At 45.6% G+C, this 13,406-nt stretch overlaps 1 protein-coding gene across 5 annotated transcripts in view; it reads right to left on the minus strand.

Annotated features, from left to right (window-relative positions):
• Nucleotides 1–290: 290 nt before the first annotated feature.
• Cpes (Ceramide phosphoethanolamine synthase) overlaps nt 291–13,406 on the minus strand; it is a 93,775-nt gene continuing 80,659 nt past the window's right edge. For 4 of the 5 annotated variants that reach the window (XM_072285296.1, XM_050167847.3, XM_055064232.1 and 1 more), the window contains exons 4-9: nt 11,814–11,987; nt 10,597–10,798; nt 7,596–7,750; nt 5,297–5,419; nt 3,997–4,077; nt 291–2,121 (exon numbers count right to left, since the gene is read on the minus strand). In XM_072285296.1, the coding sequence (XP_072141397.1) occupies nt 2,101–2,121; nt 3,997–4,077; nt 5,297–5,419; nt 7,596–7,750; nt 10,597–10,798; nt 11,814–11,987 (756 nt within the window). In that variant the 3' untranslated portion in view covers nt 291–2,100. The remainder of the gene's footprint in view (nt 2,122–3,996; nt 4,078–5,296; nt 5,420–7,595; nt 7,751–10,596; nt 10,799–11,813; nt 11,988–13,406) is intronic. The other variant, XM_055064233.2, reaches the window with a different exon arrangement.

The following is a 13,406-nucleotide window of genomic DNA, read 5'->3' on the forward strand; positions in this document are numbered from 1 at the left end:
AAATCTACATCTACCACTGGGATCAAGTTATGCAAGTCAACTGCAGTAAATCAAGGTTTTAAGACATGTTTCGAAGAAATATATTCATCCACTGCATTTCGTTATCAGCATACTCAAAATGCTTATCTTCCCCCCATAGCAGCCGTGACTTATACTTAACGTCACACACTCACTCTATTGTTAATACCAAACTGTGAACAATAATTGACGATCACTTCAGCTCCTGTATTGCTTCTTAAAAAATGCCACCAAACAATACAAAATGGATTTGGTGTTGTGTGTACTCACAATAAAAAAATACATCTTTATTTATAAACAACTACAAACGTTCACTCGCACATCTATTTGTACAATCATGTCACCGGTTAAACATACTACTTTGATCTCTTACTCAATAAAAGAAGCATTTGCCTAAACCACATGGCACAACATGGCGCAACAACACGCATTCATTGTCAAGGCCCTGCGTTACAACGCCCAAGAACCAGCAACGTTTGTTCAAAGCATCCCCTGTGCTTAGCACACGAGAAGGGGGGACGCACATAAACGTTGCATTCAGCACACATGCCCACACTTGGGGAGCCTAACAACTATAAATAAATTGTTCCATATCTACACACATTGTACACGTAACACTCTACTTTGATGCAGATTCACATGGTATCACAATGAACACTGCCCTATGATAACTGCATAGTCTTCGCGTCGCAATGTCTTTCATTACACCGTAGCTGTGCAAATTTTCATGTTTGTTCACCAGTGATGAAAACTAAGCTGTGCAAATGGACTAGAAGTAACAAGAAAAACACTAAGCTAGCTGGGGTATTGCACCGGTTAGAATTTTAGCCGCCGCCGTCACTCAATTTGTAAGACGTGGTACAGCTCGCTGCACGTACCTAAAAATTTCGACAATTTTTTGCCGCCTCCGCTCTCACCCCACGTCTCATGCTCACGCGCACGTGCGAGTGATCCACCCTGCTCCCTAGCTGCCACAGAATCGGGTATAGGAACACAGAAAATTTGGCACGTGGTGTCGGCACATTTCACTCAACTATCCCGATATGCACGACACCACAAGGTCAGATATGTATTCCCTGCCACTGCACTATCGCAGGAGCCAGTCACGTCAAGCCCGCGCGCCTGAAGGCACAAATCGTCCCCACCGCCATGCCGGGACAGAGCTATAGACTGAAAAAAATAAATAAATAAAGGGATACCTTCCATCAGGCCATTAAAAACATTCACAAAGGCACCGCGAAGAATTTTCGGTGGTTCCGAATTTAGCAGTCCAACAACAGAGCTTGCTCTAATGCAATGCCTGCGTTCACCCTACCGGCGAACTGAAGTGTCACACCAACCTCAGAAATAGTTAATGCATTCGTGGCAAGAGAATTGACAAGTTTGCGATGAAAACAAGAGAACAGAGGATGCGCAACTTTGTACAAGATCCCGTACGTGGTGTAGCAGTGCTCGGTTCTGGTCAAGGCATTCTTACAGTCGCATAGTTTGTTTTTTCTTCTTTTTTTCTCTTTATCTTTATCGAATACCAGTGTAGATATGAGAAAATATGTCAATACGGATGCTTTAGGGTGGGAAGAACGAAGTCAGATGAGATTGGAATGTTACAGTGCGTGAAGAAACAGGGAAAAAAGAAATGTTCAGAACAGAGCAGAGATACAGCGCTGCAGTATGGGACGACTAGCAAGCGAACCGAAACCACCACTCCACAAATACTGCCGATGCAGGACAGTGGCACCAAGTTAGATGAAATTACACAAAACGGTGAAAGAAGAAGTCCAATGTGGCATGGAGGGGTGGGGTTCCGCCATCGGGCAGGTCTTGGAAATGTCACTCCAACGCTGGGCTTCCATGCAACATGTCCGAGCGCAGCACCAAACTAACACTGCTCCTTGCAGCATAAAAATATAGGCACCACCGAAAAGAAAGAATGCAAAGAAAGTGCAGAAACATTCAGGCAAAAAAAGACGGCTGCCTCTCATCCTGTCTGCTGCAAATGTGTTGTGGAATGCAGCTGGGTGAATGGTGACTTAGGCCTTTGTATTGAACTGCCTCTCCTCTTGAATGCTTCTGCCTGCTTTTTCATAAGAGGTAGCTCCGGATCTGTAAAAATTTTATTTATTTATTTATTCACTTATTCATTCATTCATTCATTCATACATTCATTCATTCATTATTTGATGTGTAACCTTTCAAATCAACACATGGCTAAATTTTATGGTTGTGGGTAACAGATACTGTATCTCTGACCACATGGGACTCTTAATGCATTCCTATAATTTAACCCGAGAAGCCTAAACACCATTCCACATGGAGGAAAATTAAGAGAGCTTGTTCAACATTATTTCTGGCAATGGAGAATATATTCATACAGAAAGAAGCCGCTAACAAATGGTTAGAACTTAATTACAGTATGGTAATCATTCATCAGTAATTGGTCTGCTGCAAGTATTCACAGTTGAAATCTTGCCTCGGTGTACCAGAAACGCTACTACTACAAGCTTTGTGTCAAGTTCATTGCCCTTACATCGAAATTTTGAGGCATCGAACTCGACATACTGACACGGTGGGAGTGGGCTTTGTGAAGTTAAGATGTGCGTGAATTCTTGCATTTCGCACCTGCAACTGCTGGGAATCAAGACCACGACTTTACACTCAACAGCAAAACACCATAAGTGCTGAGCCATTACGCACCGTAATGAGTTTTTTTGCCATCAGTGTGTTTAGCAGCGAACATCTTTGAAATCGTTTGCACCATTTGAAGATCTTCCTCGGACAGATTGATAACTGTTGATGCACCATCAGAACAATAATGCTAGTGCGATCAGTATTTGATCAACATAAACACTTGCAGAAGACGTTTGCATTTCTTTTTCTGCTTAATCAAGTGTCTAAGTTGAATGCATGGGCCAAGTTGAGTGTCGGCCTAGTGCAAGCTTCATCTGGAGCATGCTTAGAGCATGGGAAGACACTGACTCCTGTAGACTTTAACTTTCTAAATGCAGTTTCATGTGGTCTACCTTCCATAATTGCATATCATATGAGCGCCTGTTCCAAAACTGTCCAAATTAAATGGATGTATTGCACCATTCTTTAAGTGTTTCTTGTTAGGCATATGAAACAGTAAAAGAACATTCAAGTCCTAACAACTGACTCATCTTTCTATCTTGTAAGACATCTATCAACTGTTGCTACTACAGAAACAAAAGAAGTGGCCATTTACTCAATGAAACCTGTGTTTATGTCATTTACTGACAGGTAAGGCATGCATACACAATCTTTCTTTTGTGTGAGTGCTATGTAACTTAAGATCAAGCTTGCAGCATGAGTATATATACTATATATGTACTTAACTCATCAGTAATGCATCCCATCAATGCACTGTGCAAAGTGTAATATGCAACCTAATTTACAAAACAGCAAGAATCTTAGCATAAATGCAAGAATAACGAAAAGGTCTGCAAAGATATTGTCGCATTGTGGTGACGGTAAAGAATAGAACTGCCAAAAGATTTAGTTCAAAATTTAACTCTTTAGTGGGTGAACTTCCGCCCAGCAAAAAATACAACACTAAAAGCCCAACGATAGCAGTGAGCACAAGTCACCGAAATCTGATCTCCAGGTCAAAGCACTGGCTGTTTGTATGTGTATGACTCATTGTCACCGCATTTGTAAAAGACAAGGGGGAAAAAAGATGCCATATCTGTAAACTATATTGCAGGAGGTATATTTTTTAAGGGCTGCTAAGGTTATACTGTTACCTTTAGTAAGTCATTATTTATGATGTAATAGAGCAATTGTAACATTGTTAGTACATGTATTGTTAAGTAAATGCAGATTTGAGCTGTAAGGTACTACAGAAAGAAAGCCTCCTATGACAGTAACAAAAGCTGAATGCATGAATCACATTATGTTGTCAAATCATATTTCCTATGACAAACCACAGCCTTCTTTTATCCATCCCACTGGTGCACTTACAGTCCTCAGATGAAATTCTGTGAAGACCACCAGAGTCCCAAGCACTGCAAACCCAATGTATTGAATCCACAACAGGAACTCCTGTAAGATTCACACAAAAGTATCACCAAGTTTTCACGGAGGAAGCTGAAATATGCGCTAGTAAAATAATGATTTTGAATATATAGTAAAAAACAAAACGGTGCAGTAAAACCTTGCTATAACGAAGGTGAATCCAACATGAAGATACCTTTGTTACTCTGATATTCATCACAAGAATATTAATATGTGCATTCATTTAAGAAGGCTGGAAAGTCATCGTGACAAAGACACGTGAATGGACACGCATGCAAGCTATCAGCTAGATTGGTTAGTTACAATTCATTTTTAAATGCACCTTGTAAATAGACTTGTGCATAATTAGTACTTCACTTGTGTAATAATCTCGTCGACGTGCTGGGCATCAACCCCAGTACCTCTTGCACTCGCTATATTTCTTGTGCACTGTTAGTTGATTTCTGAGGAGCGAACTAGATTTGCGGCACTTAAGTTCCTTGCTCTAAATTTCTTTTGCTCCCTTATCCTAAAGGCAACTTGCCCTAATGTTGGTTAGCTGTCCGCGCAACACTAGTTCAGCCCAACATTTAAGCTTTTCCCATACAATAAGTCCCTCTCTCTTTATCATGCATGGTGCTTCCGAGTGGATACAGGCATGCCGTGGGTTCATCGCAGTGTTCATTGGAAAATCATTGGAAATATGCGCAGTGTGTCACCCTAAAGACAACCCTGGAGAGGCCTATAACTTTCCATTTTTCTACATTAAAAATAATAAATACTAAGCATGTGGTGATATGTTATGCTGACAGACAACTATACATGATGTCAGGATGTAGCTTTTCGTAGCTCAAGAAACCAGCAGCAGCCCAGAATCATTATGGTGTGAAACCAGGACAGCCAGCAATTTGAAGAGGTCGTAGGTGCATCTTTAAGGCTATCTCGCTGTCCATTAGTGGCATTACTATCTTATTATTATCTTCTCAACCGTCAAAAGTCCCTCCGATTCACAGCGTACTCATTACAGTTAAACAGACATGGTACAGTGTTTCCCAAGTGGCATTTGTGCCCCTGAGTTGGCATGCGAGAATGCGTGCAAAAGGCACTTGAGGAGTCAGTGAGATATGACGCACACCGCTACCAAGCATGGTCTGAACCAGGAGCTTTGTGCCTGACATCAGTTTCAACGAGCTCGCAAATTGAAGGATCGCAAACACATAATGAGCCCTATCAGTGCTTATAATTTCCTTTGGTATATGACACTCACCCACATGCGATTAATGAAGATTGCAAAGAGGAACATTTGCATGAGTGCGTGAGCATTGGCGATGCGCCAGAACCACATAATGATCCACATCATGGAAGAACGCAGCACCTCTGTTTGAGCAACCTGTAAGCCAAAAAAGAACGACAACAAAGAAAAGCAGCAGAGCTTTTTTTTCTTTCTCTCTCTCTCTCTGAAGACGGCGATCGAAGCAACCACAAATCATATGCATGGCGTATCGTACAGTGCTAATGAAGTTAAGAGTTAATGGGGGAGAATTCCCTGCAGCAGACACCGCAACTGTCTCCCTTGAGGTGGACACTTTGGGGCACTATTCCCAATCTATCACCTTTGCGGGCATATGATTTCCAGGGCACATTGATTGGCTAATACCTAAGTCAGCAGTAGCACACAATGAATGGAAAGCTCTGCTTAAAATTTCATGGGTGCTATTCCAAACACTGTCAAATTCTCCCATTTTGTTAAATGTGCCATCTTGTAAGCTCTGATTGGTTCGGAATTACCTGGCTACATTTTCTCCGACCAGGAGTGGCACCAAGGTGGAACAGGGAGTGGAGGTGGTCCCTGTGGTTTCACCAATGCCTCTGATTGGCTAAGAATGCAAAGAAGGTGGAGTTGGACAAAGTAGCAAAATTTGAGTATCCAGAATAGCACCCTCAGCATGCTTGAATACAACTGTGGGGTTTTCAATTATACTGATGCGTCACCAGCAAGTGACAGGATGACAAGTATGAAGCACGAAGAGACAAATATGAAGAGTTTTGCCTAATGCAAATGACTGAGATGTACAGCTGCTGAGCCATTTCGTGGCAAAAAGGAAGCCGCCAACACCGGGCATTTCCAGGTGCCCTCCCTCTTAACGAGTGACCATGCGTGACACTGCCTGGCTTTTTTTAAGCATGGGAGAACTGGTGTATTCTGCTTTGAATAACCATCAGTTGCTAACTAGCGGTAAGGAAAAGTGCGAAATAAGGTTTCTTGTCAAAACAAGATAAACTCAGCTCCTTGTTGCAGAGCTACAAGCCAGTGTTGTTTACTTACGCATAATGCTGTAGAACTTACCTCTGATAAACGCTGAAAGAAGAAACACTTTTTCATTCTTCAGGCACTGGCACCTCAACAATGTACTTTGCTGTGTCACACATAGTATGCCTTTTAAGTGTAGAAGCTACAGCATGTCCCTGCACTTTACCAAGATCAACAGAGCACAAGAGACGGATAACTCTGTGGTGCTGAATACACTTGACAGTTAATACACTCCTACCACGTGCACTCTACTGACTATCAATCTCTTCTATTTGTTAATTTGGAGATGAGGTCTACAACCAACCTGGTGGAAGAGTTGCAAGTCAAATGAGCATAGGGTATGGGGAAAGGGACAGACATTTGTAAGAATAGCTAGTACCAGTGGCAGTCACAGTGAATGCTGGGGGTTGATCTGTCACCCTTACTTGGCTGCGCCAAGTCTATGAAGCCACTTATTTATGGCAATGTGCGTGTGTGTGTACTGTCACATGAGAAGGCTTGGGTAGGTCGGCAGGTGTCATGCAAAGAACATCTATTGGGAAATCTATATATAGAAACTCCTTGTATACATACATGAAGAAGAGCGTCGGGCAAAAGGTCAGTGAGGATTTGCAACTGTAATTAAACACTTCTAAGCTTGCAGCTTTGTTAATCTGATTACAAGGTTCATAATTTCATTTCATTATATTCACTGGTATTTCGCCCATTTACATTGGGTCTACAGAACTCTTGCAAAGCTTCACCATGACACTTCAACTCTCGTGATTGTAAGTATTTTTCATAAATACTTTATCATTATAATCTCTGGCAACACCCTGAATGGGATATGACACCAAAGGCTCTGTTCAATACCAAGTGTGCACACCTGTATTTCCAAGTTCCCTTGCAACTTGGTTGATCACAGGCTTTAGGATTTCACCAGACACTTTTTAAGGGACTCACCAATATATACAACAGGCTATGTACTCCATCTCCGAAGTTTTGACCCCTCAACCTCTAGCATGTGCAGATACTCTAAACATTGGCCCTGCACACGACGAGAGTGGAGAATTGTTTCAATAAACATATTTCAATAGCCCACCAAAGACACGATAGGGGAGAGGCAAGACGACAGAGCTCCTCCACAGTGCCATTCGCGGATCTCCCCCCCTCCCCAAAGTCTGAGAGACTCCAGCATCTCTGCACCGACAAAACTGAGCAGTGGCTCCGGTTCTCCCTCTCCCAGCTCCGTTATTCCTTTGCATTGATGACGCACCTCTTTCCTGGAGCCGGGCGTCTCCAGGAGTATGTGGTATTCGTTGATGTAGCGGTCCCAGAAGAAGCAGCTGATGGCCATCTGGGCACCAAAGCAGAGCACCACAACCATGACCTTCTTCATCGGGTGCTGGACCACAGAGAAAGATGAACCACCTGTGGAGTGAGACACATGAACCAGTAAAGCCAACCGCTATTGATTTCCGAAATCTAGTTCCATGATCGTTGGACACTAACTGTGCTTTCGTGACTAAAAACAACTCAGGAAATAAAGGTATTAAAGGCGGACTAAAAGGGAACACTGAGCTAACACTTGAATACGTAAATTACGTTTCTGGGACACCGAACACATCAGTCTCTTCACATACGGAGAGTTTGTAAACCCGTAAAGGAAAAAAAAAATACAAAGAGCTGGCAACGCCATCTCAAAATTTCTGCACTAACTGGCCCGTGACGTCATGAATTTAGACAGAGTCTTCTCGAGACTGATTAACATTTTGTCAATAAAAGATAAGGAACTACACCACATTCCGTGCACACAAATAAGCCAAACATCCGAAAATAAATTGAAATTCATGTCGGAACACCGACACTGACGTTGGGCGCTCCGATTTTCGCGCAAAATGTTAAAAAAATTCAGAGAGAGAGAAAGGAACAAGCTCTGACCTTTATTTTTTCCATTAGTATAATCCTGCCTGTCCCACCAAATAAATGAAGGCGACGTTTTGAAGAATGCTTACCAATTCTAAACTTATTTACAGTTGCTTTTAACTGCGCTTCGAATATTATGATGCTATACTGATTGATTCGTGGTGTTAAACGTCCCAAAGCAACGCACTATAGGGTCACTAGAAACACCGCGTAGTGGAGGGGGCCCTGAAGGTTTAAGCACCCGAGATTCTTTACAGTGCGCCCATATTATTACTATTACTTTCTTTTCATTTCGCCGCCATCAATAATGCAGTCGCCGCGGCCGGGAATCGAACCCCGCGACCTCGTGCTGAGCCAGCAGAACAGCTTAGCCAGTGACGTGGCATTGACGACCAAGGATGCAACCGGAACGCCCTAGTATGGCGCGACGTGCGATCTCCTACGGCGATGCGGTCGCTACGCTTATAAAGCTGTGGCGCTTGGCGATTATATGCCTCGAGGCATAGCGGGTTCCGGAGGTCACGCAGCGCCTAAGAGGTTGCGCGCTCGTGGCGATTTAAGCCTTGCGAATACGCATCGCGGCGGCGGAGCTGCCCTAAGGCATCAGCTATTTCTATTGAGCAAAGCAAAGGAAAGAAACGCTAGTGTCACCTATTTCGTTCCCAGCAGCTTTGTTCACTAGTGAATCGTGCCTCCTTCGCACGCGTGCGCATATCTATCAGCGTTCGCTCTTGAACACCCAGAAGCTGGTTTTCCTGTAAGGCTTAGTCGCTCGGTGGCCGAGTTTACCGCTAATTGAAGTGGTAAAGCGCTGTGGCGAAGTGCGGCTTGTGCGGGAAACGAAAATCGGTTCAGATTTAAAGAATGGTTTCGAAGACAACACAGTGCGCTTTGCCAGCTTAGCATTAAAATGAATAAAATAAAAAAAAGGAAAGAAAAGAAAACGGCGAGTTATACGCGTACAAGTATACGGTAGTTGCGCAGAACCACTTATTTGGAGTATATCTCCTTCGGGCCGTATCTTTGCCCGCAACAATAATCGCCATCTGTCTTGCGCGCAGTTATTTTATTTAACGTTGTGGACCCAGTATTTCCACGTTACTAACGGTATGAGCGCGGTCGGCGTGACATGGCAATCTTGACAGCTATGAAAGTAGCAAGCGCCGAGTTTTCAAGAAAGTAAATGCCAGCAAGACGACGGTTATTGCTGTGGGACAAAGACAGGCCACAAAGGGTGTCAACTGCTTTCAGAGTGTGCTTAAATGCTTCCATGCACCCAACATAATAAAGAGCTAGGTAATGTTATGTCCACATTCTGGCTATGAGATATGCCGCAAAATAGGGCTCCGAGCCAGTGTTGACCATCAGGCATTGTTTAATGCATAAGCACGCATTCAAAGCTGGGCGGCCTGAGCGTTTTTTGCATGCATCCACAAAGGAATGGGACGGTAGCCGTTGAGAATCGAACCCGCGACATGGCGCTCAGCGGCAGAACACCGCAGCCATTCTCGGTGTAACGGCGCCACGGAAAATAAACGAAAAATATAATTAAGCAGACAGAATGGAGATGAGCGCCTACTGATAACTAAAGCTTTACAGGTATAATATACAGTACAACATGTGGTAACAAGTCACCACCAGACTCGCGTTTCAGCCAGGCTTGAATGACCAGAAAACACACGAAATAAGCCGAGTCTCGGCACATTTCCCGTTGGTCTCATCTCGTACATTCAACGAGGTCCGATGCCGGCAACGCCCCTTGGCGGTGCTCCTCTTCACTTGAGCGTTGTGAGACGCCTGGTAGCTGCCAGGGGGATGTTTCACCTGCCCTGCAGCAGTTGTTTTGCGTGCTACGCCGCATCAACACGTGGCACCCCCCTACAGTTAGAACACCAACCCGACGAGTCCAAGCGCACTGTTAAACCTCGCTGTTGCTGTCGGAGCTTCATGCTTCGGGCGAAACTGCCAATCTCTCTTTTTTTACACCGTTTATGTTATGTGGCACCATTACACCAGGAATGATACTTTAGAAATACACCCGTAACATCTAGCATAACTTTCAGAACTTCTAAACGCCATAACCAGCTAGGCCGCGGCGGCAAGATGCTCTCGCTTTGTTTTCAACTTTTCGGTGTACAGTAAAACCTCGTTATAACGAAGTTGAAGGAAAGCCACAATTACTTCGTTATATCGATTACTTCGTTATATCCATTACTGAATACACTGCAATATGAACATCTATGGGGTTTCAAGAGGAATTTCACTTATTTCGTTACATCCCGTTTCGTTATAACGAGCTCCGACTGTACACCGCGTGGTGGCAGCAGCGTGCGCGCCAATGCGCCGCCTACCGTTGGGCAGGGACTTGTCGACGGCCTCGACCTGCACCATGGGCAGGTAGTGCTTGGACGAGAGAAGCCGGCGGCGCAGGTGCAGGAAGCAGCCGACCAGGAAGGCGGTGAAGCCGATGGTGTCGGCCACGCCGTCCACCATGTAGCCCGACGTCTGGCGCATGGACATGAGCCGCACGATGCCCATGCGGGAACGGGCAACCTGCGCGATCGACGGAGGTTCGTAACCTAACCTAATCTAACCAAGACAGTTTTAGAGATTCGGAAAGAGGCACTGTAGCATGGCCGATCAGACCTGTGCCGGAGACGCTTGCTCTGTTTACTCTACGGCAGCCGGCATGAGAAAACATAGCGTAGCTGCTCCTAATAGACTTGTAACCTATACTCTTTTTTTACCACGGTCCTCGGCTTCTAATTTGCGCTCATTAACCATAAATATTAGGCGGTGAAATCAGGAATTAGGTAATATACATGATGAGATTGTGAAAGCGCAGGCGTATGATGATGTTGGTTAACGCAAGACAAGGGCAATCGGAGATCGCAGCCTTCGTCCTCTACAGTAGGAGAATTAGTGCGCCGCTTCTGCAGCAATTGATTGAGATGGTGTTAATGTTGACAATGATGGCGAATCAAGTCAGAATGAATACAAACATAGCCCAACAATGGGCCTTTACCGCACCTTACTTCCCTACAATCAACAAATTCCAGCCACGGTTAAAATATCCTACGAACACTATCCCTGAGCGTACCGTCGGACATGGCGGGCGTTCTCGAACTTTTCGAAAGGCAGACGCGAGCAGCAGAAAGCGCTCGTGGCGCACATATTATGGCGGTGCGATTGCAAGAATATATTCGTGGTGACTACGTCGTTGAGAAAATGTTTTACCCAAGCGGATAAGCCGGATGCAGTCGATCACACTCACAGTATATCAAGAGAACTCCCTTACGAGGGCGTAACTATTTGTTCCACATTAGACTCCACATTCTAAGCAATAAAGAGGCGCAATCAGTTAGGTGCTCCCACAAAAAAGAGTCGCCGGCGCTCCCTGTCTTCCCGCTGCCGTAGGCGGCCAAAGAAGGCTCAACACCGTGGTCACCTTGCAATGCGAACCTCACAGAACCATAAAATATGTGGCATAAGGAGAAAGCCAAGGAAGATGAAACTGGGGCAAAGGGCAACGAGGTACACACACACACACGCACACGCACGCACGCACCTGTCCGTCGAAGGCGTCCAGGAAGGTTCGCAGCGTCATGAGGAGCACGGAGAGCCGCTGCATGGCCAGACTCTCGGCCGTCACCACCTTGGCGGCAGCCAGCGCGCTCACCACGCCCGCCACGCTGATCATGTTGGGCGTAATGAAGTAGAACACCTCCGTGAATCGGGTCACCTGCGACGAGCGGGGGGTTATTCCAATCCCTCGAGGATATACGGCGAGGCGAGGGCTCGCGCATCGTTTCATCCGAGCTACAGCTCGTTTCGGTTATCGCGACGTCAAAAAGAAAAAGAAAGAAGGAAAGAAAAACGAAGAGACGATATTTTGCTTCTCCGCTTGGCGAGATGCGGCGTGCGAAGGATGGAAGGAGTAAAAATGGAGTTACTTTCCGAGGGATGAGCAAATAAACAACGATTCGTGTGGAGGTCGGCAAAGAGATGTTAGAGAGTTTAGCCTGTCCGCGTATACGCACTACCATTTTACAGGGAGTACCGAAATACCGGAGACGTAGGCGCCATGGAGGAAGGAAACTGCGGAGAGGCCCTACCCCCTCCGCGCGCTAGGAGAAAAGCGTGGAGGAAGTGACGTAGTAGGTTCTCCTCTTTTTTGCTGATTTTTTAATTTATTTGCCGTAGCGGCCACGCCTTTCGGGCCACAATGGCGGCTCTGTTTTGGTTCTGTGCGCTCACACGTGTTGCTCCGTAGGTTTCGTACCGTGGCAAAGGCGCCGTGCGGGCAGGTTTGCGTTGGTCTCCATGTTTTGTTGCGCTGCGTTATCTGGACCGTGCTCTCCCGGATGTTGCTGTGGCCAGGTGGGACAGGAGGAACTAAAGTTCGTGAAATGAACGCGCATGCAACGCTGTACGCAATGTACCGCGCCACGGCAATGACAACGGACGAAGGAATATCCGCGGAAAATGTTGCCCTCTTTGGCGGAATCATGCTAACGTGCTAACGATTGTTTAGTATTGCTGCGGAGCGCGCGGGTCCGAGCAGCACCGTTGCGCGCAGCGCGGCGTGGTTTCGCGAGAAATGTAAACAAGAGAGGACAGCTGGCCCGATAGGCGGAGCAACGCCATGAGCAACGCCAACTTCCGGCTTCACTTTAGCTTCACAAAGAGTGACGTCACGGCCTCTCCTGAGTTTCCTTCCTCCTGCGTCAACAGCAGCGCCGGTGGCGCCCTCTCGCGACGCTGAGGTCAGCCAGAGCGCGTGACGCCATTATTCAAACGACACGCTCAGTGCAGTGCGACTTAGTTGATGGTACATAAGGCGTCGGCAGCAGCAACAAATCATTAGCACCTATATAGTGGCTATTATGAATGCGGCCGCCGGAACAGCTACACGGTCTTGTGCTCGGCAACATATATATACGGCGGCAACCGAAAACAGTCTGTGTTTTTAATAAAGTATTACTAAGATTTCGGTCTAGCTGGTGCATAGCTGACAATGTCTGCGGAGCAAAGGATAAGCGGAAGAAGGAAGATCGACACGGACAGAAAGAGCGTGCTTGACTGGCGGCACTGCACAGCGTAAAGCAATTTACACCCTCAAAAGTGAATAACGGTGTAAATCGGTCTATAACTCGCATCC

The sequence above is a fragment of the Dermacentor andersoni genome, chromosome 11 (assembly GCF_023375885.2).
Source record: "Dermacentor andersoni chromosome 11, qqDerAnde1_hic_scaffold, whole genome shotgun sequence".
NCBI classification, from domain to species: Eukaryota; Metazoa; Arthropoda; class Arachnida; order Ixodida; family Ixodidae; genus Dermacentor; species Dermacentor andersoni.